General features: G+C 52.2%; 3 protein-coding genes and 1 long non-coding RNA gene across 4 annotated transcripts in view; 2 read left to right on the top strand and 2 right to left on the bottom strand.

Annotated features, from left to right (window-relative positions):
* The window catches only part of CADM4 (cell adhesion molecule 4), a 17,563-nt gene extending 4,824 nt beyond the window's left edge, over positions 1-12,739 (top strand). Inside the window, exons 2-9 of the mRNA XM_005590665.4 lie at positions 7,139-7,285; positions 7,611-7,763; positions 8,011-8,145; positions 8,640-8,804; positions 8,928-9,018; positions 9,568-9,740; positions 10,565-10,693; positions 11,673-12,739. Of these exons, the coding sequence (XP_005590722.2) occupies positions 7,139-7,285; positions 7,611-7,763; positions 8,011-8,145; positions 8,640-8,804; positions 8,928-9,018; positions 9,568-9,740; positions 10,565-10,693; positions 11,673-11,782 (1,103 nt within the window). The 3' untranslated portion in view covers positions 11,783-12,739. The remainder of the gene's footprint in view (positions 1-7,138; positions 7,286-7,610; positions 7,764-8,010; positions 8,146-8,639; positions 8,805-8,927; positions 9,019-9,567; positions 9,741-10,564; positions 10,694-11,672) is intronic.
* LOC107128247 (uncharacterized) lies at positions 2,831-15,732 on the bottom strand. Its single transcript, XR_001487175.4, has 3 exons — positions 15,487-15,732; positions 5,640-5,843; positions 2,831-3,495 (listed from the first exon to the last, which is right to left on the bottom strand). It is a non-coding gene; the product is annotated as an uncharacterized lncRNA (long non-coding RNA).
* On the top strand, positions 15,508-27,755 carry ZNF428 (zinc finger protein 428). Its single transcript, XM_045380429.2, has 3 exons — positions 15,508-15,561; positions 20,160-20,364; positions 27,095-27,755. Exons 2-3 carry the CDS (start codon positions 20,289-20,291, stop codon positions 27,592-27,594), a joined length of 576 nt encoding a protein of 191 aa, XP_045236364.1. The 5' UTR covers positions 15,508-15,561; positions 20,160-20,288; the 3' UTR covers positions 27,595-27,755.
* SRRM5 (serine/arginine repetitive matrix 5) lies at positions 20,101-23,093 on the bottom strand. The gene has a single exon (XM_005589454.5). The coding sequence runs from the start codon at positions 22,520-22,522 to the stop codon at positions 20,324-20,326; it is 2,199 nt and encodes a 732-aa protein (XP_005589511.3). The 5' UTR covers positions 22,523-23,093; the 3' UTR covers positions 20,101-20,323.

Raw genomic sequence — 27,755 nt, 5'->3', positions numbered from 1 at the left:
TCGGGAACCTGAGAGAGGAGGTGGTTGGGGGCTGAATTCCTGGGTCTAAGGGGGAAAGAAACCGGGGTTCCAGACTCCTGGAACCTGATGGAGGAGGGGCTGGGAGCCTAGACTCCTGGGTCCTGGGAGAGGAGGTAATTGGGGGCTGGATTCCTGGGTCCTACGCATTACCTGCTCTGCCACTCTTTCCCAAACCCTCCCCTGTCCCTTTTTCCAAGCACCATCCCCGTGACGACTCCTGGCTGTCAACACAGTTTAAAGGGCCAGTGCCTCAGTCCCCAAGCTCAGCCCCTCTCTGACCAGAAAGTCCCGCCCCCACCACCCTCAACCCCCCAAACAAAAGCTGCTGAGACATTAATATTCCAGGCACAGACACTGTTGGTTACTGACTCCTCAGGAGGGGGAGGGAGTAAGACAAAAGCCCCCCACCATCACCCCATGTGCACCCTCAAGCAGAGAGTAGGGGATAAATTTGGTGGGGGCAGATTGAGAGGAACCTGATGACTCCCAGGAGATGGTGAATTTTGCCACCGACTTGCCTGGGACCTGCTAAGCCTCATTCTCCACATCTGTAAAATGGGGGGCTAGCACTGAACCAGCCTTGAGGTCCAGATCTATGGACAGGCTTCGAGATGTTTTTAAAAGCGCCAGAATGTGCATGCCAGTTTTCACATCCATGGGCATGTTTCCGGAGGCTGTACTAAAACAGGCTTGCAGAGAGGGCTCCCTGAGCTTTAGGCACGGGGCTCATCCTTACAAGGCAGGCACTGGCATCATTCCCATTTTATAGATGAGGCAACTGAGGCTCAGAAAGGTAAGGTCACTTGCCCCCAGGTCACACAGATGGCAAGTGGTTGATCTGGGATCGACCTAAGTGTTTAAGATGAAAATAATGATGTCACAAAGTTGTTGTCAGGCTGAAATGAGATTCTGTCTGGGCCAGCTGCAGTGGCTCATGCCTATAATCCCAGCACTTTGGGAGGCCAAGGCAGGAGGATTGCTTGAGCCTAGGAGTTCAGGAGCAACCTGTGTAAGATATTGAGACCCCCCCCATCTCTAAAGAAAAAAAATTTTTTTTTTTTTTTTAATTAGCTGGGCATGGCTAGCATCTCTGTAGTCTTAGCTGTTTGGTAGCCTGAGGTGGGAGGATCGCTTGAGCCCACGTGTTCAAGGTTACAGGAAGCTATGATTGCACCACTGCACTCTAGCCTGGGTGACAGAGTGAGATCTTATCTCAAAAAAAGAAAAAAAAAGAAAGAGAAAGAGAAGGAAGGAAGGAAGGAAGGAGAGAGAGAGAGAAAGAAAAGAAAGAAAGAAAGAAAGAAAAGAAAGAAAAAGGAAAGACAAACAGATCCCATCTGACACATGTAATTCATGCAGCAAGTTCCCCAGGCACTTATCAGGTGCCAAGCACTCTTCTAGGTACTAGGGGTGCAGCAGTAAACCCAGTGGATTATATCCCTGCCTTCCTAGAGTATATATTCCAGTCATGGGCGACAAACAGACAGTAAACAAATAAGCAAATTAATCTGATAATTCCAGTGAAATCTTCGTAGAAGAAATAAAGCAATGGTGAGGAAATAGCAAGTGTTTTGGACCAGGCGCAGTGGCTCACGCCTGTAATCCCAGCATTTTGGGAAGCCGAGGCAGGAGGATCCCTTGAGCCCGGGAGTTGGAGACCAGCCTGGGCAACATAGAGAATCTCTGTCTCCATAAAAAAAAAAACACACAAAAATTAGCCAAGTGTGGTGGGAGAAGCCTGTAGTCCCAGCTACTTGGGAGGCTGAGGTGAGAGGATGAGGCAGTTCGAGGCTATGGTGAGCCATGATTGCACCCCACTGCACTCCAGCCTGGGCAACAGGGCAATAACCTGTCTCTCTCTCTCTCTCTCTCTCTCTCTCTCTCTCTCTCTCTCTCTCTCTCTTTTAAGACAGAGTCTCACTCTGTCACCCAGGTTGAAGTACAGTGGCTTGATCTCGGCTCACTGAAACCTCTGCCTCCCGGGTTCAAGCAGTTCTGCCTCACCCTCCTGAGTAGCCAGGGCTACAGGTGTGCACCACCATGCCTGGCTAATTTTTGTATTTTTTAGTAGAGGTGGGGTTTTGCCATGTTGGCCAGGCTGGTCTTGAACACCTGATGTGCCCGCCTTGGCCTCCCAAAGTGCTGGGATTACAGGCATGAGCCACTGCACCAGGCTGACTTTGTCTCTTAAAAGAAAAGAGAGTGTTCTAAAGGTGAAGGGATGAGCAGAGAGGGAAGGCCTCTCTGAGAAGGTACTGATATGATTTGAGACCCAAATGGGAACAGGAGTCAGCCCTGGGAAGATGGGGGGTGGGAGGTGGGGAGAAGAATATTCTAGGGAGAAGGAAGAAAAGGAAAAAGGCCCTGTTGGGGGAACGAGCTCAGCATGTTTGAGGGACAGCAAGGCTAGCGAGCCCAGAGTGAAGTGAAGTCAGAGAGGGGCCAGGCCATAAGCATCTTGAAGTCCCCGGGAAGGGGTCTCTATTTTACTGTACATGTTATGGGCAGCCCTTGGAGGGTTTTAAGCACAGAGATGAATTGATCTGATTTACCTCTTTGAAAAATCCATCCGGCCACTGGGTGGAGAATGGCCTTGGAGGAGGCAGACAGGGATGCAGAGAGACCCACGAGTAGCCTCTTGCAGAGTCCAAGTGAGGGATGGATGATGCTGGATGAGAGTGAGGGTAGGAGAGGCAGACAAAGGTGATGAGATCTGGGATATGTCTTGGAGGTAGAATGGACAGATATTGCTGATGGAATGGATATTGGGAATGAGAGAAAGGGAGAGAACTTGAATGATTTCTAGGTGTTTGACCTGAGCAACCAGCTGAATGGTGGTGACATTTATTGAGATTGAGAAAATTTGGGGAGGAAAATATCTGGGGCAAGGATTGGACACGTTAAGCTTGATATTCCAGGAGGTGCTAAATAAACCTCAAATAGTAGCTCAAATACCCAAAGTGCTATAGCTTCAGCTATTCAGGAAACTGAGGCAGGAGGACTGCTTGAGCATAAGAGTTTGAGTCCAGCCTGGGCAACATAGTGAGACCTCATCTCTAAAATAAATTTTAAAAATAAAAATACCCAAAGTGTTACACTCAAACATCAAAGAAGTCCAGAAGTAGGAGTCCAGGGCTGTTACAGCAGCTCCACATCTTCACCAGAGACTCAGGCACCTTCCAGCTCTTGGTTCCACCATTCCCACTGCCCTTGTCCTCATGGTTCAATATGGCTGCCTAAATTCCGTGCATCACACTGCTAGTTCCGGGCGGCACAAAGGTGACTCAGTAGAAAAAAGGGTTTGTCCACCTGTTTCAGGAAGTCCTCCCAAAATTGTCATGCAAAATTTTGGCCTGTATCCAACTGGACAAAATTTCATCAGATGGTTTTACCTTGCTGCAAGGAGACTGAGAAATGTCTTTTTCTGCTGGACATAGTGCAACCATAAAATACAACCAGTGTTCTTTTCTTTTACTGAGGAGAAAGGGAAAAATGGATGTCAGAATAGGAAACCAGAAGTCTCTGTCTCCATCCCCCAGAAATAATCTTTTCTACCCCTCAACTCCCAAATTAGGTTACCTATCCTCTTACAGAGAACGTAACACTTCTGATTACAGTGATTGGTTTCTACCTTCCCAAAGTCTTAAAGGGCAGGGACCCCATCTAACTCATCTCTGACTACTCAGCCCCTGAAAACCTATGTGATACTCAGGATATACTCCTGAATGAATGCAACCCTGAACCTGAATATAAAAGACATGGATAGTTATCCAGCACTTAAAGACAAACAGCCAGATTTAATCATGGCATTTTCCTGCTTCAAAACCTTCACCAGCCCTTAGGATGAAAGTCAATCTCCTAGGTTGGCATTTAAGGCCCATCACAAGTGGCTCTCACAACCCCCTGCCAATGACGGACACTTAATCCAGACAGCCGGGAGTGGATATACAGATGCAGAATACAGAATCAGAGATTTGGACGCAGATTTTGGCGCTGCCACTCTTGGCTGTGAACTTGGGCAAGTCATTTCATCTCTGTGGGCCAATTTTCTCACCTATAAAATGGGAATGGGAGCAGGACGCAGTGGCTTAAGCCTGTAATCCCAGTACTTTGGGAGGCCGAGGAGGGTGGATCACGAGGTCAGGAGTTCCAGACCAGCCTGGCCAAGATGATGAAACCCCATCTCTACTAAAAATACAAAAATTAGCCAGGTGCAGTGGTGGGTACCTGTAATCCCAGCTACTTGGGAGGCTGAGGCAGGAGAATCACTTGAACCCGAGAGGTGGAGGTTGCAGTGAGCCAAGATTGCACCACTGCACTCTAGCCTGGGCGACAGAGCAAGACAACGCCTTAAAAAAAAAACCCAAAAAGGGGATGCGGGAAAATGGGGATAGGCCGAGCACAGTGGCTCATGCCTGTAATCCCAGCACTTTGGGAGGCCGAAGCAGGCAGTTCACTTGAGTTTGCGAGTTCGAGACCAGCCTGGGCAACACTGCGAAAGTCCGTCTCTAAAAAAATACAAAAATTAGCCAGGTGTGATGGCGTGCACCTGTAGTTCCAGCTACTGGGGAGGCTGAGGTGGGATCACTTGAGCCTGGGAGGCAGACATTGCAGTGAGCTGAGAGCGTGCCACTGCACTGTAGCCTGACCTTGTCTCAAATTAAAAATAATAATAATAATTGGCTGGCGCAGTGGCTCGCACCTGTGATCCCAGGACTTTGGGAGGCTGAGGCAGGCAGATCACTTGAGGCCAGGAGTTCGAGACCAGCCTGGCCAATATGGCTAAACTCTGTCTCTACTAAAAACAAAAATTAGCCCAGCATGGTGGTGCATGCCTTTAATTCCAGCTACTTGGGAGGCTGAGGCTGAAGAATCGCTTGAACCTAGGAGGTGGAAGTTGCAGTGAGCTGAGATCGCACAACTGCACTCCAACCTGGGAAACAGAGCAATATTATTAATAATAATAATAATAATAATAATAATGCCTACCTTACACAGGGATTGTGAAGATTAAATGTAAGTTATATGGGTAATGCCCTTAGCACAGGGACTAACATTGCAAGTACCTAATAATTGTTAGCTATGGGGGTTACTGTTATTTTGAAGACAACAGATGATGATAGTGATGCTGATGATTAGTCTTGGCTTTCAGTTTTCCTAAATTCTTTCCTCTGATGGTGCTAGAAACATCCCCTTTCTAATTCACCACCTTGTTTTTCTGATGGATTAATCAGGGTAGGTTAAACGCTGTAACAGACACCCCTGAAATCTCAATGACTTAACAAAAAGGTATATTTCTTGCTCATATCACAGTCCTATACAGGCAGGTCATGGGGGACAGTCAGTCAGAGACCCAGGTTCCTTCCGGCTTGTGATCCTGCCCTCCTCTAGGCTCCCTGGAGTCCTCTCTGTTCAGTCAGTGTGAAGGATTATGAGGGAGATGGGTCAGGCTGCAAGAGGTGTTTCTCTTCCACCTACATCCCATTGGCCAGAATTGGTCACATGGCCCCACCTAAGTATAAAGGATGCTGGGAAGTATAGCCTAATTTTGTATTGTATCAGTTAACTTTAGCAGAGAACAGATCACCCACAACTTAGGAGTTTAAAACAACCACCACCTTATTTGTTCATGATTCTGGGGTTCAGCAGTTTGGGCTGTATCAGATGGGCAGATCTTTTATTGGTCTCAACTGGGGTCACTTGTATTGCTGCTGTCATCTGGTGGGGCAGCTGGGGCTGGATGATCCAGGATGGCCTCACTCACACAGCTGGCCGTTGGTGCTGGCTGCTGGCTGGGCTTCTCTTTCACTGTGATCGTTCATCTGCAAAGACACTAGTCTGGGTATTTTCATGTAACAGTCTTAGGGCAGGAGTGGAAGTTACAAGGCCTCTTCAGGCCTAAGCTCAATATCACTTCTAGCAAATTTTATTGGTCAAAGCAACTGGCAAGTTTTACCCAGACTAGTAGGGGGACAGAGTGCTTTCTCAATGGGAGGAATGGCAAAATCAATTTGCAAAGGGCACGTCCAGGAACAGGAGAATATTACAGCCATCTTTGCAAACGGGCTACAATATGTGCCCAGGTGTGAAAGATGAGGCTTGGTGAACACACAGCAGTCTCCCACACCTTGTGAACTCCTGCTTACTTTTTTTTTTTTGAGACAGGGTCTTGCTCTGTCGCCCAGACTGGAGTGCAGTGGCGCAGTGGCTCAATCTCAGCTCACTGCAACTTCCGCCTCCCCAGTTCAAACGATTCCCCTGCCTCAGCCTCCTGAGTAGCTGGGACTACAGGTGCATGCCACCACAACCAGCTATTTTTTTGTTTGTTTGTTTGTTTGTATTTTTAGTAGAGACGGGGTTTCACCATGTTGGCCAGGATGGTCTCTATCTCTTGACCTTGTGATCCGCCCGCCTCGGCCTCCCAAAGTGCTGGGATTACAGGCATGAGCCACTGCGCCCGGCCTCCTGCTTACTCTTTAAGATCCAGATCCAATGGAGCTTGCTTGCAGAGCCCTCTCTGGCTACCCATCTCTCTAGGCAATTCTATAATAGTCTCCCCTTGCTCTGGGCTCCTAATGTGCCCTGTGCTGCCCTCATTAGAGCATATTTTACTAAATCTTTTTTTTTTTTTTTTTTTTGAGACGGAGTCTCGCTCTGTCCCCCTGGCTGGAGTGCAGTGGTGCGATCTCGGCTCACTGCAAGCTCCGCCTCCCGGGTTCCTGCCATTCTCCTGCCTCAGCCTCCCAAGTAGCTGGGACTACAGGCACCTGCCACCGCGCCTGGCTAATTTTTTGTAGTTTTAGTAGAGACGGGGTTTCACCGTGGTCTCGATCTCCTGACCTTGTGATCCGCCCGCCTCGGCCTCCCAAAGTGCTGGGATTACAGGCGTGAGCCACCACGCCCGGCCTTTTACTAAATCTTGACTGCAGCTCTTTTAGAGTAGGGAGCAGATTTCCTCCCTGTCCTGGACTCTAGCCTGCAGGAAATGTTCAGTACAATGAAATGAATGAGGGGAAAGAGAGGAATTGGAGGTTTGGATGGGGAAGAGGGAGAAAGAAAAAATTGAAATGCAGCTTTCAGTGAGTCTGCTATCCTGTCTTTTTGTCTAATCGTCCAGGGGCAGGACAGGAAGTACAGACAGAGAACGTGACAGTGGCTGAGGGTGGGGTGGCTGAGATCACCTGCCGTCTGCACCAGTATGATGGGTCCATAGTTGTCATCCAGAACCCAGCCCGGCAGACGCTCTTCTTCAATGGCACCCGTGGTGAGTGCTGGGGACCAGACTCCTGAGTCTTAAAGGAAGAGAGGACTGGGGCCCAGACTCCCATGTCCTGAAAGAGGACACACCCGAGAGTTTGGTCTCCTGGGTCTCGGAGAAGAAAGGGCTGGGGGCCTGGACTGCTGGTCCTGCAGGCAGGAGGACTTGACTAATGCTGGGTTCTCAAGGGAGTAAATAGTTGGACACCTCAGACTCATAGGTATGGCTGGAGAAATGAGGCAGAGGGCTGGACTCTAAGCTCTTGTTGGATGGGTGGGACTTGTGAGGCCAGGACTCCCGAAATTCACACCTTCCCCCTCACTCTCTCTAGCCTTGAAGGATGAGCGTTTCCAGCTTGAGGAGTTCTCCCCACGCCGGGTGCGGATCCGGCTCTCAGATGCCCGCCTGGAGGATGAGGGGGGCTATTTCTGCCAGCTCTACACAGAAGACACCCACCACCAGATTGCCACGCTCACGGTACTAGGTAACGCCCTCCCCCTTGTCGGGTGCATCCTCTCCTCCTTTCTTCTCTGCTTCTCTCTTCTCCTGAGACTTTCAGACCATGACTATTTTTAACATCCGGGATGGGCATCTGGCTCCTGACCTCTCCCCTTTGACCCCTGCCACCTGGGACCCTGGTTCCCTCTGGTCACTGGGAAACGGCAGCTTGATTGCTTTGAACCCACGTTCGTGCCTTTTTTAACCCCTTACTTCCCTTCTTCCTGCGGCAGTGGCCCCAGAGAATCCCGTGGTGGAGGTCCGGGAGCAGGCGGTAGAGGGCGGCGAGGTGGAGCTCAGCTGCCTCGTTCCGCGGTCCCGTCCGGCCGCCACCTTGCGTTGGTACCGCGACCGCAAGGAGCTGAAAGGTAACCTGGGCCAAGTGCTGATGAGGGGTGGGGAGGAGGTGGGACTTAGGAGAGGTTATATGTGGTTATATGTGGAGAGGAGCCACAGGTTTTCACAGACACTGGACATTCAGTATGTAGCGGTCGATGTCAAGCGCAGTGGCTCACGCCTGGAGTCCTAGCACTTTGGGAGGCTGAGATGGGAGGATTGCTTGAGGTCAGTAGTTCAACCTGGCCAGCATTGTGAGACCCCATCTCTAAGTATATATATAGATTTATGTTTATATATATAGCAATTAAATGGATTGATAGATGAGAAAGCATGAGGGTGAAAGAGGGAAGAGCTTTGGGAGGAGGCACGTGGCCTTGGTTAGGGGAGGGGCGTAGCTTGGAGGACAAGAGGCGGGGCCTGTGGGTAAGGGGTGGAGCTTGGCAAATAGCCTGCTTTGGGTTGGCTTGGGTGGGTGGATGAAGCCAAAATCGCAGCCTGACAGTGTCTGGCCGGGGTGTGGCAGGAGTGAGCAGCAGCCAGGAAAATGGCAAGGTCTGGAGCGTGGCAAGCACAGTGCGGTTTCGTGTGGACCGTAAGGACGACGGTGGTATCATCATCTGCGAGGCGCAGAACCAGGCGCTGCCCTCCGGACACAGCAAGCAGACGCAGTACGTGCTGGATGTGCAGTGTAAGTGCCCCGCGGGCCAGGACCCAAGGGATCCCAACGCCAGCCACCCGCAACCCGGGAGGGTCCCCCTTGTCCCGCGTGATGGCTTGGAAACTATTCTCCCTTCTTACTTTTGCCTGGCAGACTCCCCCACGGCCCGGATTCATGCCTCCCAAGCTGTGGTGAGGGAGGGAGACACGCTGGTGTTGACGTGTGCTGTCACGGGAAACCCCAGGTGAGCGCTGGGGACCTGGAAGAACAGGGACCAGGGACTTGAACTCCTGGGTCCTAAGGAGGAGAGAGCTGGGGACCTGTACTCCTGGATCCTGAGGGAGGAGGAATCTGGAGGCTCGGACTCCCCAGTACTGAAGCTGTGCAGCCTCGGCCTCCTGGTTGCTGAGGATGGAATGGCGTGGGAGGGCTAATTATTATTATTATTATTGTTACTATTATTATTATTAATTGTAGTGACGGGGTCTCCCTATGTTGCCCAGACTGGTCTGGAACTGCTGGCCCTAAGCAATCCTCCCATCTCAGCCTCCTAAAGTGCTGGGATTACAGGCATGAGCCACCATGATCAGCCTGGGCTAGAATTCCTGAGACCTCGGTGATGGGTGGAAGTAGGCCCAGGACTGTTGGTTTTCCATAAAGTAAAGAGATAGCAGGAAGCCTCTTATTTGGAGGTCCCTGCGGGATGACAGTTGCATGTCTATATTCTTGACAAGTCAGAATTGGGTGCTGGCACCTGGGGTCCTAACTTTCACTATACTTTATCCCCACCCAGGCCAAACCAGATCCGCTGGAACCGCGGGAATGAGTCTTTGCCGGAGAGGGCGGAGGCCGTGGGAGAGACGCTCACGCTTCCCGGCCTGGTATCCGCGGATAACGGCACCTACACTTGTGAGGCGTCCAATAAGCACGGCCATGCGAGGGCGCTCTACGTACTCGTGGTCTACGGTGAGGGCAGGGCTGCGGGCAGGGCTCAGGGCGGGGGCGGGGCGCCAGGTGGCGGGGGCTGGGCTTGGGCAAAGAGGCCACATAACTCAGGGGTTCGGCAGCCAACAGAGTTCTTGTCGTTTTGGGACCAGACTGGCCCGCGGGGCTCAAATTCGGGTTGGCTGCATTCTATTGCAGATAACCGAACCTGTCTGCACCTCAGTTAACCCATCAGGAAAGTGGAAATAAACAATAGCACCTATATAACAAGGTTGTTGTGAAGATTATGTGAGCTAAATATGTAAAGTGGTTGGAATGGGCTCTAGCACACAGCTGTTCTGTGTTTAGCTCTATGATGGTGGGGCAGAAAATTTGGAAGTAGTTGGAAACCCAGCACTTTAAATACTTGGAGCGTTTTAGACAAGGTGGGAAGGGACTTGGACCTGTTTCTTAGTGGAGGAAGAAACTTGAGTCAAAAGAAAAGGGATGGCCGGGTGCGATCGCTCACGCCTCTAATCCCAGTACTTTGGGAGGCCTAGGCCGGAGGATCGCTTGAGCCCAGGAGTTTAAGACCAGTCTGGGCCACATAGCGAGACCCCAGTCTCTGCAAAAGAAAACAAGAAAAAGAAAAGGAAAATGCAACATGACTCAGGGGAGGGGTAGGGCAGTGTACAAACCAACAAGCATCTGTAAAGAGACTACAAGGTAGCAGTAATTTTTGAGGGGTGTGGCGCATAAAAGGGCGGGGTTAGACGTGTGCAGAATGGCTTAAAAGTTTGGCAGCGATGGGGCCAGACTGGGACCGTCCTCTGATTACCTTGCCCTGTGCCCTGTCCCTCTGGCAGACCCTGGTGCGGTGGTAGAGGCTCAGACGTCGGTTCCCTATGCCATTGTGGGCGGCATCCTGGCGCTGCTGGTGTTTCTGATCATATGTGTGCTAGTGGGCATGGTCTGGTGCTCGGTACGGCAGAAGGGTGAGTGGGGCGGGGCCTGGACTCTGCGGTTGGTTGGTTGTGGGGCTCGGAAAGAGGCGGGGCCTAGGGCCAGGGTAACGAGAGGGCGGAGCCTAGGCGCTGGATTCCAAATCCCCCTGCACCTGGGGCCAAGATGACAAAGGGAGAGGGGCTTTCGGCACAATACTCCGAAAAGGGGTAGAATTTAGAAGCTGAATTAGGCCGGGCGCGGTGCCTCAAGCCTGTAATCCCAGCACTTTGGGAGGCCGAGACGGGCGAATCACGAGGTCAGGAGATCGAGACCATCCTGGCTAACACGGTGAAACCCCGTCTCTACTAAAAAATATAAAAACTAGCCGGGCGAGGTGGCGGGCGCCTGTAGTCCCAGCTACTCGGGAGGCTGAGGCAGGAGAATGGCGTAAACCCGGGAGGCGGAGCTTGCAGTGAGCTGAGATCCGGCCACTGTACTCCAGCCTGGACGACAGAGCCAGACTCCGTCTCAAAAAAAAAAAAAAAAAAAAAAAAAAGAAGCTGAATTAAAAGCATAGATTTGTGGGTGGGCGCGGTGGCTCACGCTTGTAATCCCAGCACTTTGGGAGGCCAAGGTGGGTAAAGCACTTGAGAGACCAGGAGTTCGAGACCAGCCTGGGCACCATGGCGAAGCCCCTTTTCTACTAAAAATACAAAAAAGTAGGGGGAAAAAAAAGAGCATGGATTTGAATAAAGCAATTTATTTTCCTAATTGCTGAATTCGCTGGGAGCAGAGCAAGGAAATACCTCCAACAGAAGGGATAAGGGTGGCACTTTTGGTGAGCTTTTGGAGTCTTCCTAATTCTGTTGTTACCTCTTTCTCTGCCTCTCCCTGTGTATTCGGTTCGGTTTCTCCCTCTTCCTTCGTCTGGCATCTGCCTTGTCTGTCTCCCTCTTCCCCTATATTTCTGTCCAACTCCTGGGTCCACAAATATGTCCTCCCTGCCCTGGGGGTCTGTCACCCCCTCAGGTTCCTATCTGACCCACGAAGCCAGTGGCTTGGATGAACAGGGAGAAGCAAGAGAAGCCTTCCTCAACGGCAGCGACGGACACAAGAGGAAAGAGGAATTCTTCATCTGACCCTATCCCCACCCCAGGCCTAGGCCTGGGCTGGGGTCCCCCCCACTGCCAGCTGCAAGGAACCAGCAAAGACATTTACCAGAGTCTGGGATGGTGGGCTTCTCCCCCCACCACTAACACCTCAGACGCTTGGGCAGGGATGGGGGTGTTGGATGCCTGGTCTCTGCAAGGGCCAGAAGTGAGGGCCCAGAGGTCTGGGTCCCCCAGAGGGCAGGGGCCAAAGGTCCAGATCCCCCAAGTCCAGGGAGGGCAGCAGGGATTGGGTTGGGGGAAGATAACTGGGGGAAGGCCAGGGCCCCTAGACTACAAAACCAGGTCTTGTGGGGAGGGGGTCAGTTTCTGGGAAGGGTGGGGTGGGTAGGGAAGGGGAACACAGATTTCTTTGGGGGTCCTAGACCCCATGCCAGCCATTGTAAGAGTTCCACAGAGCTCTGGGCACCTCTTTGCAAAGCCATGTTTGCACGGTGGGGGGATGGGTGGGGGGAGGGCGTGGAAATAGGGATTCTGTGTCTTTGTGTCATAACTTTGATGGGGGCAGTGAGGGAGACAGCCCCAACCCTTTTCTCCAATCCCCCTTCCCCAGGTTCCTGGGCTCCCCTTCTCTCTACCTTCTCCCCAACGTCTGTCCCATCCATATTTGTCTCTCTGTCCACCCACTCCTGGGGGGGCCTTCCCCATCTCTCCTCCAGGCCCCCCGGGGAGGGGGAAAGGAGTTTGGGGAGGATTCGTGGTCTTTATGGTTTTATATATAATATATTAAAAAATCAAAAGTCTGTATGAAAAATATCAGATTGCACCCCCCTCTCCCCATTCCTGGCTTTTGCCCCCTTTTTCTTGTTAAAAAAACAAAAAACAAAAAAACAAAAAACCACACACACATTTTGTATGGGGCAGGGAGGGGAATGGGGAGGGGGTTTGGCAATCTCACTAACCACCATTAAACTGAGGAGAGAACAAGTGTTTGGGGTGGCCGTGTGTCTGTCCTGCTGTCAAGGGTTGTACCATTGGGAGAAGAACTAAGGGAGAGGGGAGGGGGGAGTGTGATGGTTGCTGGTGGACAGTATAGGCCAGGAGAAGGTCCTGACCTCATTGAGGGTATCTCGACCTCCCAAGAAACCTGGGTTTGGCCACTTCTTCAGCCAAATAGTCATGGAGTCTTGTCTTTTTGATAGCAACTGAGCTACCCCATTCCATGGCCCGGACCCTTACCCTGGCTTCCCCATACCCCAGACATTAGTCTCCAAGGGAACTTTGAATTAAAGTTAAGCTCTCAAAACCTTTGCCTAGCTCCCTATCACCTCTAGACCAAGTCAAAGCTCTTTAGTCTGGCATCCCAGGCCTCTCATTCATTCATGTACCTTTTAGATGTATTATTCTAACTTTAAAAAATAACCTCTTACGACGTGCCAGGTGCTGCTCAAAGTTCTAGAGTCCATGGTGAATAAAACAGGCAACTGTTAGGTGTTAAAGACAGCTCTGCACTAATCTGAAATCTGATCCTGCTCTAAGCACTGAGAACCCAAAGTGAAAAAGGGCGAGTGCATTCTTACCCTCATGAAGCTTTCATGAGGAAAACACTTAAAACAAGGAAGCAAAGAAAGTTCAGATTGTGATAGGAACTATTAATATACATGCAGAGTATGGTAATGTGGTATGCCATTGTCATTATGGAAAACTTCAAACCCACAGGAGTAGATGGGGCAATAAAGTCCCATGTACTTTTTTTTTTTTGTGAGATGAAGTCTCACTCTGTCGCCCAGGCTGGAGTGCAGTGGCGAGATCTCGGCTCACTGCAAGCTCTGCCTCCCGCGTTCACGCCATTCTCCTGCCTCAGCCTCCCAAATAGCTGGGACGACAGGCGCCTGCCACCACCATACCCGACTAATTTTTTTTTTTTTTTTGTATGTTTAATAGAGATGGTTTTTCACCTTGTTAGCCAGGATGGTCTCAATCTCCTGACCTCGTGACCCGCCCGCCCCAGCCTCCCGAAGTGCTGGGATTACAGGCGTGAGCCACCACGCCCAGACTTTTTTTTTTTTTTTTTTGAGATGAGTCTCGCTGGGTGGCCCAGGCTGGAGTGCAGTGGCTCAATCTCGACTCTGCCTCCAGGGTTCAAGTGATCCTCATGCCTCAGCCTCCCAAGTAGCAGGGATTACAGGCAACCCCCCATCACCTCTGGCTAATTTTTGTACTTTTAATAGAGGCAGGTTTCACCATGTTGCCCAGACTGGTCTCAAGCTCCTGACCTCAGGTGATCCACCCGCCTCGGCCTCCCAAAGTGTTGGGATTACGGGCATGAGCCACCGCGCCCAGCTCCATGTACTCTTCATGCCAGTTACAACCACCACGGACTCATGGCCAATCCCAATTTATCCGTAACTCCAGTCATATGTGTAAGCGCTATTATGGAGAGATCAGGAAAAGCCTCTCAAATTGACATCTGTACCAGGATATGAATAGTGAGCACAAGAGCAGGTATTCAAAGGTCAGAGGGAAAAGCATTTTCAGGCGGAGGGAACGGCAAGAGCAAAGGCCCGAGATGGCAAAGAGAGTTTGGCATAAGGTGGAGCTGGACAGGAGTGGAGGGAGGAGGAAGTAGGTGGGGTCAGAAAGATAAGCACGGTCAGACCAGCTGTATAGCCCTGAGGCCATGATAAAGATTTTTGGACTTTTTTTCCTAATGGGATTCCTTTGGGGAGTTTAAGCCGGAATGTGACACTTCCAGGAAGACTGGAATGTAGTCATAGATCAACTCTAACATGGTCTATAAGACCATTTCCCCTCTCCAGTTCGGTTCTAGGCATACTATGCTGCTCTTGCTTCCTCAATCAAACCATGTGCTTTTTTTTTTTTTGGCCTCTGGGCCTTGGCGCTTGTTCACTCTGCCAGATCCATTCCCATTCTAGCTGGCTCCTATTCGTACTTGGCTTAAGGATCACCACCTCCTGGAAGCCTTTCTAGAACCATAGGCCGGGGCAGGCGCCTCTTAGGCTCCCATAGTCCCCTGTGTTCCTCACTCCAGGTCTGACCTTCTGGGTAGTAGTTGTCTAATTAGGTGTGTATCTCCTCGACTGGGGCGCCGTGAGTACAGGAGTATGGTTCACTGCAGAAACCATAGAATCTGCCAGCATAGGGTCTGACACCTAGGAGATCAATAAACATTTATCCTGGCTGGGAGGGGTCCTGACCCTCGTGCCCCTCTCAGGATGCAAACTGATCCCCAACGAAAGCAAGATTACCCACTTCGTGTTAGTCTGCAGTCCCTGCGCGCATGCGCTTTGCTCAGGTTGCCCCGCCATATGCTAATCACTGCGCTCAGGAGTAAGGCCTCCTCGGGGAATATGCAAATCACTCCTTCCAGTTCTGGAGGCCTTTCATTGTCCCGCGCTAGGATTATGCAAATAAGCAGGCCTCGGGCCCAGGATCCAGTCCGAACTAGCGCCCTCCACCCCCAGCGCATCTCATTTTTATAAGTAGCGTTCCTGCCCCCCACACGCACGCGCGAACCCTTCAGCTTGTTGTTCCTTCGGGCCGCGGACTGTACCAAGTAAACCCAGGCAGCGAGGGGCAAAGCACGGCGCCCCCCGCGCGGGTCTCGTCGACGGCCCGACGCTCATAGCCCCTCTTCACACAGAGCTACAGGACTAGTCCGTCTCACCGCGCAAGCGCCCTAGGCTCTTCACGCCCCCTGCGCGCTCTCCTACCCTGCTTGCGACGCAGGCGCAGAGGCTGGGCGTGCAGCTGCCGCCGCAGAGCCGGAGCGGGGGCCGCCGGCGCCGGTGAGTGTCCCGGGCAGGGGTGCGCGGGGCATGCCGGGAAGCGGGCGCTACGGCCCCGCTGCATGATGGGAACGACTACTCCCGTCGCCGGGGAGCCGGCGGTCTGGGGCCATGGTGACCCGAGGGCTTCCTTTTCTCCCCCTACGCGGCTGTGCCGCCCTGGGGCATCCTGGGAGAACCGAGCGCTCCGCCTTGAAGCGCTGTGGGAGTCGGTCCGCTAGTCGTTGTAGGCCTGGTGCATCCTGGGAAAGAGTGTCCCAGATCCTCGTCGAGACCGGTTCCTTTTATCCCACACCTGCCACTGACCGTCTTGGAGGCTTGGAGCGCTTCCACACAGGGAGTCCGGGAAGGTGGTCGCTATAGGCCCAAGGCATCCTGGGAAAAACTGCCACAAGGAATTGTGGGAACTGGCCCTTATTGTCCCGTAGTGGAAGGTTTTGCCCTCGTCTCATTGCTCGAGCATTGGAACGGGTTCCTATTGTGTTCACGCGGGGCATCTTGGGAATTGGCTGCTACAGACCCAGGGCATTGTGGGGTCTCCAGCACTGTGTTTGCCTTTCAGTTTGGCTGCCATAGGCGTGGTAGGAGTGGGCTTGTGAACCAAGGGATGGCCCTACCTGACGTCTGCAATACTCAGGAAGGGGCCTTGTGTTATGTGGGCTTGGAAAAGTGTAGGCTGATGGGCATTGTCTTCTGGTAACTTCATGGGACGGTCTTGATTGCCCCAGGTGTATGGTTGCCATATAAAATATACAATGTCTAGTTAAATTTGAATTTCAGATAAACAATTATATCCAAAAGATACAACCTTTTAGAAAAGTATGTTTCAAATATCACATGGAACATAGCTATATTAAATAACTGTTTAGGCCAGTTGCAGTGGCTTATGCCTGTGATACTAACGCTTTGGGAGGCTGAGGCAGGAGGATCACTTGAGACCAGGAGTTCAAGACCAGCCTGGGCAACATAGCGAGACCCCCGTCTCTACAAAAAAAAGTAAAAATTAAGCCTGGCGTGGTGGCGCACACGTGTAGTCCCAGCTCCTCTGCTACGGGTGAGTAGGGTACCATGAGCATAGGAGTTTGAGGTTACAGTGAGCTAACCTTCCAACCTGGTTATGGGAGTTACATGAGTTAAGACCTGGAAGCCCCTTTCCTACAGACCACCCTACTGCAGTCCAGCCTGGGCAACTGAGCGAGACCCTGTCTCTTAAAAAATATAAATAAGTAGGCTGGGCACGGTGGCTCACGCCTGTAATCCCAGTACTTTAGGAGGCCGAGGCGGGCGGATCATGAGGTCAGGAGATTGAGACCATCCTGGCTAACACGGTGAAACCCCGTCTATACTAAAAATACAAAAAATAGCCGCCGCAGCTACTCGGAAGGCTGAGGCAGCAGAATGGCCTGAAGCCAGGAGGCGGAGCTTGCGCCACCGCCCTCCAGCCCGGGCGACAGAGTGAGAGTCCACCTCAAAAAAAAAAAAAAAAAGCAGGGCGTGGTGATGGCTGCCTGTAATCCTAGCTACTAGGGAGGCTGAGGCAGGGGGGAGGTTGCAGTGAGATCGCGCTACTGTACTCCAGCCTGGGCAAAAAAGTGAGACTCCATCTCCAAAAAAAAAAGGAGGAGGAGGACTTTCTTGACAGCAACAGTGGGTGTACTAAGACGCACAGACGGGAAAAGGCCTTGTGTGCACAGGGAGAGGTGAGAGGTCGGGAATGTCTGGAGTTTACAGAGGGGTGGGGGTGGGAGTAGTAATGGCCACGTGGTCTGGATGGAATACCGGCCACACACCAGCAATTTCTATCAGTGAGCCTACTGAATCTTCAGAAAAACCTTTTGAGCTGAGAAATCATTTTATGAAAGGTGTGGCTTCCAATCCTAGTTCATCCACTTACCAGATGGTGACCTTGGGCTATTCACTTACCACCTGTGTGTCTGTTTTCTCATCTGTACAAAGGAGGTAATTCCAACCTAGTTATGGGGAGTACGTGAGTTAAGGCCTGGAAGCCCCTTTCTTACAGAGAAGGAAACAGGCTGGAGAAGTTAAGTTCTTCGCTTGGTGCTACACAGCTAGAGCTTGGCAAACCTAGACACTATCTTGCCAATGGATACAGAACTAAGGCTGATAGTCACAAACTAGTACAGCCATACCAATTGTTTAAATATTAAAATACTTTCAGATGGGTTGGTGTGTCACTGCTACACAAGTACTCGCTGTCCCTAACTGCTACTTTGGACCCTCCCTGTGGTATTATATATATAAATATGTTGGTTTTTATCCACAGTTCCTGGCTGCTAACTCCTATAGCCTTTGTTTGTGGTCTCTTGTTATAATGTTGTGTACCTTAGGCCTGGGGCAGGTCTCAAGAAACAATCTCTCTGACCTCCTCCTTCCCTCCATTTCCTGCCCCAGGGCAAGACTCTAATCTTCCCCACCTTCCTGATTGTTGGTCTTAAGACATTTTCAGAGAATTCCATGCCTAATGCTGCTGTCTTTTTTTGAGACGGAGTCTCACGCTGTTGCCCAGGCTGGAGTGCAGTGGCGCGATCTCGGCTCACTGCAAGCTCCGCCTCCCGGGTTCCCGCCATTCTCCTGCCTCAGCCTCCTGAGTAGCTGGGACTACAGGCACCCGCCACCGCGCCCGGCTAATTTTTTGTATTTTTAGTAGAGACGGGGTTTCACTGTGGTCTCGATCTCCTGACCTTGTGATCCGCCCGCCTCGGCCTCCCAAAGTGCTGGGATTACAGGCTTGAGCCACCGCGCCCGGCCAATGCTGCTGTCTTAAAGCCTCTGTAAAAACCCTAGAGGACTGGGTTTGGAGAGCTTCCACATAGCTGACCACATGAGGGTTCCTGTAGGGTGGCACCCCAGGGAGGGCGTGAAGCTCCCTGCCCCTTCCCTTATACCTTGCCCTACACATCTCTTCATCTTTCTTCTTTGCAATAATAAACCAGAAAATCTAAATAAGCATTTCCTTGAGTTCTGTGAGCAGCTCCAGCAATTTTTTTTTTTTTTGTAAGAGGGGTTATCCAGGCTTAAGTGCAGTGGCAAGGTCACGGCTCACTGCAGCCTTGACCTTCCAGGCTCAAGTGATCCTCCTGCCTCAGCCTCTCAGGTAACTGGGACTGTAAGCATATGCCACCACTCCGGCTAACTTTTTTTTTTTTTTTTTTTTTTGAGACAGAGTCTCGCTCTGTCACCCAGGCTGGAGTGCAGTGGCCGGATCTCAGCTCACTGCAAGCTCCGCCTCCCGGGTTCATGCCATTCTCCTGCCTCAGCCTCCCGAGTAGCTGGGACTACAGGCGCCTGCCACCTCGCCCGGCTAAGTTTTTGTATTTTTAGTAGAGACGGGGTTTCACTGTGTTAGCCAGGATGGTCTCGATCTCCTGACCTCGTGATCCGCCCGTCTCGGCCTCCCAAAGTGCTGGGATTACAGGCTTGAGCCACCGCGCCCGGCCCGGCTAACTTTTGTAATTTTTTTTTTTTTTTTTTTTTTGGTAGAAACAAGGTTTGCCATGTTGCCCAGGCTGGTCTCAAACTCTTGAGCTCAGGTGATCTGCCTGCCTCGGCCTCCCAAAGTGCCGGGATTACAGGCGTGGGCCACCGCACCCAGCCTTATTTTCTTTAAAAAGTCGGGTGTGGTGGCTCACGCCTGTAATCCCAGCACTTTGGAGGGCTGAAGCGGGTGGATTGCTTGAGCTCTGGGGCACCATGGTGAAACCCTGTCTCTACCAAAAATACAAAAATTAGCTGGGCGTGTGGATAGCGTTGGAATGGAATTAGAGGGGACACCTAGCCTGTGTCTGCTGTGCAGTGTGTGGGGAAAAAGCCCCACACATTTGGTCACAGAATTCTGTGTTGATGATTGTTATGGTGGTAGTGTGAGAGTAGAGGAAAAACATAGTTTGAGGGTTTTTTCCCCCATAACACTCCCCCAACCCCAGACCTCCCCATGGTCCAGCAACTAAAGGGTTAATGCCTGGCATCCGTCCCTGCTCCACTCTCAGTTCTGATTGGTGCCCACACCAGTCTCCACTATTGAATATTTGGAGTGTCACCTCTCCCTGTCCCACTGAATAAGAACCAGAAGGCAGCCTTGTTGCCCACATGGGGAAATTAAGACCTAGAGAGGGGGCCAGGTGCTGTGGCTCACGCCTGTAATCCCAGCACTTTTCGAGGTTGAGGTGTGTGGATCACCTGAGGTCAGGAGTTCAAGCCCAGCCTGGCCAACATGGTGAAACCCCATCTCTACTAGAAATACAAAATTAGCTGGGCGTGAGGACACACGCCTGTAGTTGCAGCTACTTGGGAAGCTGAGGTAGGAGAATTGCTTGAGCCTGGGAGGTGGAGGTTGTAGTGAGCTGAGATCGCGCCACTGCACTCCAGCCTGGGCAACAGAGCGAGACTCTGCCTAACTGAAAAAAAAGACCTAGAGAGGGGCAGGGCTTGTAGTCAATTCCCTGTAGACAGTCAGGGACACAGCTGGGGTCCTCTGTGCCCCACCCCAGCAATGAGCACACAGTTGGGCTTAGGGTGGGGATGGGTGCTATGTAAAAATTTATTGAATCATCACAGGCCTTTCCTTTCCCCCTATCCAGCATCCCTCTCTACCTGCCAACATCCTGTATTAGAGAACTTGTGGCCGAGGTGTGGCTGTGGAGAGCTGGCCGGGGAGGGACGCTGCTCAGCTGCTGCTCTGCTCCTGTCTCCTGTCCCCTCTCCCGGCCATGACAGAGACCCGTGAGCCAGCTGAGACTGGGGGCTATGCCAGCTTGGAAGAAGACGACGAAGACCTTTCCCCAGGTAAGGTGGCCTTAGAGGTGGTGGCGTTGGCTTGACTGTCATCCTGGCTGAGGGTTTGGCCTCCATTGGGAAATGTTGATGGGCAGTGGCTGCTTGTCTTGCTAGGGGTTCTATTCTGACTGAGACTCCTTGTCCTGGTAGGGGATCTCTTCCAGTCGGGACTTCTGGGGACTGTAGATTGACTGGGGTCTCTCTCCTTGCTGGAGGTTCTAGATTGGCTATGATTTCCTTCCTTGCTGGGGGTTCTAGATCGGCTGTGAGCTTTCTCCTTGCTGGAGGCTCTAGGTTGTCTGTAACCACTCTGCCTACTGGGGCTTCTAGATCGGCTGTGATCTCTCTCCTCGCTGGGGCTTCTGGATTGTCTGTGTTCTTTCTCCTCGCTGGGGCTTCTAGATTGTCTGCACTCTCTCTCCTTGCTGGGGCTTCTCCATCGTCTGTGATCTCTCTCTTTGCTGGGGCTTCTGGATTGTCTGTGTTCTTTCTCCTCGCTGGGGCTTCTAGATTGTCTGCGCTCTCTCTCTTTGCTGGGGCTTCTCCATCGTCTGCAATCTCTCTCTTTGCTGGGGCTTCTGGATTGTCTGTGCTCTTTCTCCTTGCTGGGGCTTCTAGATTGGCTGTGATCTCTCTCCTTGTTGAGGCTTCCAAGTCGGCCGTGATATTTCTCCTTGCTGGGGCTTCTAGATCGTCTGTGATCCCTCTCTTTGCTGGGGCTTCTAGATTGTCTGCGCTCTCTCTCCTTGCTGGGGCTTCTAGATCGGCTGCGATCTCTCTCTTTGCTGGGGCTTCCAAGTTGGCTGTGATCTCTCTCCTTGCTGGGGCTTCTGGATCGGCTATGATCTCTCGCCTTGTTGGGACTTCTAGATCGGCTGCGATCTCTCTCCTTGGGACTTCTAGATGGGCTGCGATCTCTTTGCTTGTTGGGGCTTCCAGATTGACTGTGACCGTTCTCCTTCCTGGGGCTGCTAGATCCTCTGCGATCTCTGTCTTTGCTGAAGCTTCTAGAATGGCTATGACTTCTTTCCTCGCTGGGGTTTCTAGACCAGTTGTGACTTCTTCCTCTTCTGGGGGTTCTAGGTTGGTTTTGACTTTTCCCCTTGCTGTGGGTTCTAGACTGGCTATGTCTTCCCGTCTGGCTCAGAATTCCCTTCCGGGTACGACTTCTTGCCCTGCTGTGGTTTCTCTTCCAACTGTGACTTCTCGTCCTGCTGTGCGTCCTCTTCTGACTGCCACTTCTTGACCTTCTGGGGCTTCTAGATTGACTGTGACTTTGCGGCCTGCTGTGGGTACTGGCCTGGTTATAACTCTTGACCCTGCTGGACGTTTCAGTGGGGCTGTAACTCTTTTCCCTACTGGGGATGATCATCTGACCGTAGCTCTTCACCTTCCTTGATGACGATGGAGATGGGCTGTCACTCTTCTCCTTGGAGGGAATTCCAGTCAGGGTTTGACACTTGGCTGTACTGGGAGTTACAGCCAGCTCGGAACTCCTCCCCATACCTGAGCCTCCTGGTGGGCGGTAACTCTTCTTGTTCATATTTCTAGGCTGGCTGTCACTTCTTTCCCTGTTGCTGGTTCTAGGCCGGCCGTAACTCTTTCCCCGGCTCCGTTTTTGCTGTGAAGTGGGAGTTCTCACCCTGCTGGCCATGGCTGGTCTGGCACCATGAGTTCTTATCCTGCCAGGAGTGCTGGCCCTGCTGGGTGACCTCTTGGAGCTTCGGCTTCCCCTTCTGCCAGGTGTCCTACCCCGGCTGTGTGTGCCCTTCCGCTGGTGGCATCTCACGCCGCTGGCCTTGCTGGCTTTGCTGGCTTTGCTGGTCCTGGTGTCGGTGCTCACCCTGCTGGGTGTTCTTGCCTTGCTGTGGACTCGGGACCTGCTGCTGGGCAGGTTAGAAGGGGCTCTTTTTGTACTGGTCGATTTGGTGGACTTGGAACTGCTTGGGCTCACGACCAAGTTAGGGGATGTCGCTGGCTTGGTGGGCACTAAAGATCTGTTGGGCGTTGCTGATTTGGTGGACTTCAAGGAGGCAGGAGGCTTGGGATCCGCAGTGGGCATGGAGGATCCACTGGGTGCCGGGGACATACTGGGCTTTGAAGATCTCTTAGGTGAAGACATGGTGGGCGCAAAAGGGCTTGTGGTCCTGGAAGTCACAGTAGACATGAAACACCTGGTAGCCGTGGACGATGACCTGATTGCCTGTCACAGGCCAACTGTGTGAAGTCACAGTGGGCACTGAAGACTCTGCAGGGTGAGTGGTATGAAGTCAGAGGTGGGAGGAGAGGGCAGGTGTCCCACCCAGCCTGAGGCTGGAGATATTTCCTCTGGTTTGCAGCCATTTAGCAGATGTCTTCTGAGGCTGACTCATGCCCAGCATTGCTGGGGACAGAGAGATGGGGCAGACCCAGGTCCTGCCTTTGAGGAGCCCATAGTCAGTGGGTGGGGAGGGGGTCACTGCCCAGAGTGGTCAGGGTGTGATGGAGAGCGGAGCAGGGGCCGGGGAGCCCATACGAGAGAGACACTGACTGCCTGGGGAGTCAGCAAGGACTTCACAGAGGAGGTGACATGAGCTTGGCTTTAAAAAGGAGCAGGAGTTTTGCCAGTAGAGAAGGAAAGGGTCAGGCAGGCTGGACGCGGTGGCTCACACCTGTAATCCCAGCACTTTGGGAGGCCGAGGCAGGCAGATCACCTGAGGTCAGGAGTTCAAGACCAGCCTAACCAACATGGTGAAACCCCATCTCCACCAAAAATATAAAAATTAGCCAGGTTTGGTGACACACGCTTGTAATCCCAGCTACTTCAGGGGCTGAGGTGGGAGGATCGCTTGAACCTTGGAGGCGGAGGTTGCAGCGAGCCAAGATCACACCACTGCATGCCAGCCTGGGTGACAGCGAGACTCTCTCTCAAAAAAAAAAAAAAGGCCGGGCACGGTGGCTCAAGCCTGTAATCCCAGCACTTTGGGAGGCCGAGACGGGCGGATCACGAGGTCAGGAGATCGAGACCATCCTGGCTAACACGGTGAAACCCCGTCTCTACTAAAAATACAAGAAAATTAGCCGGGCGAGGTGGCGGGCGCCTGTAGTCCCAGCTACTCGGGAGGCTGAGGCAGGAGAATGGCGTGAACCCGGGAGGCGGAGCTTGCAGTGAGCCGAGATCGCGCCACTGCACTCCAGCCTGGGGCACAGAGCAAGACTCCGTCTCAAAAAAAAAAAAAAAAAAGAACGGGTCACCCAGGTGGGCAGGGAGCAGAGGCTAAGGCTTTGGGGAGGGAGATCAGGGTCTTGGGGCCACTATCATCCATTGACCCACATGTCCTCTGCTGGGGACCCCAAGATCATACCTGCCCTTGAGGATTTCCCAGTCAGATAAAGCAGATACCCTGGGGGGCAGCTGACTGCAGTCAGCTTCTAGGACAGTAACAGGAGGAGGTGCTGGGGCATCGGAGAGAGACCTGGCCGGGAGCCTGGGGCATCAGGATGGTGGCTTCACAGAGGACGGAGTTTGTGCTGGGTCTTGAAGGATGAGTTAGGGGGTCACCAGGTGGACAGAGTGGGGAATAGCCCATGCCAAGGCCTCAGGAAACGATTTTTTTTTTTTTTTTGAAACAGACTCTTGCTCTGTCGCCCAGGCTGGAGTGCAGTGGCACGATCTCGGCTCACTGCAAGCTCCGCCTCCCAGGTTCACGCCATTCTCCTGCCTCAGCCTCCCCAGTAGCTGGGATTACAGGCGCCCGACGCCATGCCCAGCTAATTTTTTTCTATTTTTAGTAGAGACGGGGTCTCACGGTGTTAACCAGGATAGTCTCGTTCTCCTGACCTCATGATCCACCCGCCTCGGCCTCCCAAAGTGCTGGGATTCCAGGCGTGAGCCACCGCGCCCGGCCAGGAAACGATTGTTAAATGGCGGGAACCAGTAGGAGAGAGCTGCAGGGGCGGATGTTCAGAAGAAAACGGTTATAACCCGTCTGGGCTGGTGATGCTGGGAACCCAGCAGGAGGGTGGTAGAAAAAATGACTGGCTGCCTGGGATGAGGAGGTCTGGGACGGCCTCACCAAAGAGGAAGGCCTCCCACTGGGTCCTAAAGGATGGTGGGAAAAACTAGGGCAGGACATTCCCACCAGAGGGAGGAACAGTGTGTGTGAAGCCTCAGAACAGGCTTTTCAAATTCCATGCACAGATATCCATGCCATAAATATGTCGTAAGTACTTTCTTTGTACAAAGGAAGTGTTCTAGATGCTAGGGCCACAGCAGTGAACCAGACAAAATCCCTGTTCTCGGGGACAGGCAATAAACAAGCACACAAGCAAATGTTGTATGCAGTGAGTCAGAAGATGGAGAAAAATGAGCCCGGCGCGGTGGCTCATACCTGTAATCCCAGCACTTTGGGAGGCTGACATGGGTGGATTACCTGAGGTCAGGAGTTTGAGACCAGCCTGGCCAAGAAGGTGAAACCCCATCTCTACTAAAAATACAAAAATTACCTGGGCGTGATGGTGCGCGCCTGTAATCCCAGTTACTTGAGAGGCTGAGGCAGAAGAATTGCCTGAACCCAGGAGGTGGAGTTCCCAATGAGCTGAGATCACACCACTGCACTCCAGCCTGGATGGCAGAGCGAGACTCCATCTCAAAAGAAGATGGAGAAAAATCAAGCAGAGTAAGGGGCATAGGGAGTGCTAGGGAGTGGCCAGGGTGTCACTGAGAAGGTGACACTTGAGAAGAGACATGGAATGGAGAGTGACATCGGCAGAAAGGATGGCAAAGACCCTGAGGCAGGTACGGGCCTGGGGTGTCAGGGAAGGTGAGGAGCCTGGTATGAAGAGCCTTGTGGCCACTGTGATGACAGGAGCAAGGGCGGAGCACAGGGTGCAGCAGCAGGATCCTCTGGGTTCTGGGAGAAACTGAGGAATGGGGCCGGGATGGATACAAGGTGAGGCTTTTGGCAGGCTCCTGCCACTGAGGCCAAAGAAGCTGGTACTTCCCACACTGTGGTCACGGGGACCCCATCTCCAGCCATTACTCTGTTTGTGCGCCCCCATAATGGCAGCTGATGTTGCCCTTTTCCATATATCAACTTTAAAATTTTTCCCCTTTTCTTTTTTTTGGAAACGGAGTCTCGCTGTCTCACCCAGGCTGGAGTGCAGTGGCTTGATACTGGCTCATCGTAACCTTCGCCTCCTCGGTTCAAGCAATTCTTCTGCCTCAGCTTCCCGAGTAGCTGGGACTGTAGGCACCCACCACCCTATACCTGGCTAATTTTTGTATTTTTAGTAGAGACTAAAAATACAAAAAATACAAGAAATAAATTGGGTTTCATGATGTTGCCCAGGGTGGGTCATGAACTCCTGAGTTCAGGCAGTCCGCCCACCTCAGCCTCCCAAAGTGCTAGGATTACAGTCCCTTTTCTTTAAACCTAAACTTGTCCTAGGCATGTCCTTGATAACTGTGAAATCACAGTAATATCTCACCTATAAATAAATATTTTAATTCACCTATGTGTGTGTGTGTATGTGTATGTATGTGTGTATATATATATATATATCTCCATGGCCACAGATATAAAAGTACATCTGTGTGTATGTATATGTTTTAATTTGCACAAATACCTTTTCAAATGGTTGTCTCCCTAAAATGATCCAGTGTCGGCCATGGCCCAGGTTCAGCTTTTCCTGCCAGAGCTGTGTAACCACAGGGGAGTAAGTCGTCTAGCCTCCCTGTGCCTCAGTTTCCACATCCATCAACTGGGGATAGTAACAGTATCGCCCTCAAAGGGTTGTTGGGGATTTAGTGAGTTAATGTATAGGAACAGGGCTTCTACAATAGCAAGGATGCTATTGTTACTGGTGGTTTTTTACTACTCCTGCTTTGTCCTTCCTAAACGCCTCCCACCCACCTCCCCATGGAGGTTTTTTTTTTTCCCCCAAGACGGAGTCTTGCTCAGTCATCCAGGCTGGAGTGCAGTGGTGCAATCTCAGCTCACTGCAACCTCCGCCTCCTGTGTTGAAGCAATTCTCCTGCCTCAGCCTCCCGAGTAGCTGGGATTACAGGCACCCGACACCACACCCAGCTAATTTTTGTATATTTAGTAGAGACAAGGTTTCACCATGTTGGCCAGGCTGGTCTTGAACTCGTGACCTCATGATCTGCCCTCCTTGGCCTCCCAGAGTGCTGGGATTACAGGCATAATCCACTATGCCCAGCCAAAAAAATTATTTTTCAGAGGTAAGGTCTCACTCTGTCACCCAGGCTGGAAGGGAGTGGCACAGTTATGGCTCAAATGCAGCCTCAAACTCCTCGGCTCAAGTGATCCTCCCGCCTCAGCCTCCTGAGAAACTGGTACTACAGGCAATGTGTCACCAGACCTGGCTAATTTTTAAATTTTTTATAGAGACGGAGTCTTGCTATATTGCCCAGGCTGGTCTCAAACTTCTGGGCTCAAGTGATCTTCCCATCTTGGCCACCCAAAAGTGCTGGGATCACAGGCATGAGCCACCATGCACAGTCCTGTCCCATGCAGTTCTTAGAAGACATTCATTTGCTTGACACAAAGATACAGGGAATCTACCAGGTGCCAGCCTTGTATGCCATGGGGACTCATCTGTGGGGAAGTGAAGGGTAGTGCCCAGGCTACCCTGGTCATACTATGGCAAGTCTGAATGTGAGGTTCAGGGAGGGGACAGCTAGGCCTAGCCCTCTTTCCTCTGATGCCACTGTCTCCCCCTGTCTTTCCCCCTCCAGGCCCTGAGCATTCCTCTGATTCAGAATATACTCTCTCAGAGCCGGACTCCGAAGAGGAAGAAGATGAGGAGGAGGAGGAAGAGGAGACCACTGACGATCCCGAATATGATCCTGGCTACAAGGTGAAGCAGCGCCTTGGCGGGGGCCGTGGTGGCCCATCCCGCCGGGCCCCCCGTGCAGCCCAGCCCCCGGGCCCCCCGGCTCAGCCTTGCCAGCTCTGTGGCCGCTCACCCCTTGGGGAGGCCCCACCGGGAACCCCACCCTGCCGGCTCTGCTGCCCTGCTACAGCCCCCCAGGAAGCACCAGCCCCTGAAGGCAGGGCACTCGGGGAGGAAGAGGAGGAACCACCTCGGGCTGGGGAGGGCCGACCAGCTGGGCGGGAGGAGGAGGAGGAAGAGGAGGAGGAGGGAACCTACCACTGTACGGAATGCGAGGATTCCTTCGACAACCTGGGGGAGCTGCACGGGCACTTCATGCTGCACGCCCGGGGTGAGGTGTAGGCAGAGCCCCCACACAGGGAGCTTGGCAGAAGGGGTGGGGTGGGAGGAGGGGGCCTGAGGAAATTCGGGTTGTGACAGTGGTCATGGGGGATGGGGTACTGCCGGTCTGTGTTGTCTTAGAAGTAGATGTGTGATGGCCAGAATAAAAGCCAAAATCTGTA

This window comes from Macaca fascicularis, chromosome 19 (assembly GCF_037993035.2).
Source record: "Macaca fascicularis isolate 582-1 chromosome 19, T2T-MFA8v1.1".
Taxonomy (NCBI): Eukaryota; Metazoa; Chordata; class Mammalia; order Primates; family Cercopithecidae; genus Macaca; species Macaca fascicularis.
This window is presented reverse-complemented; position numbering and strand designations above follow the sequence as displayed.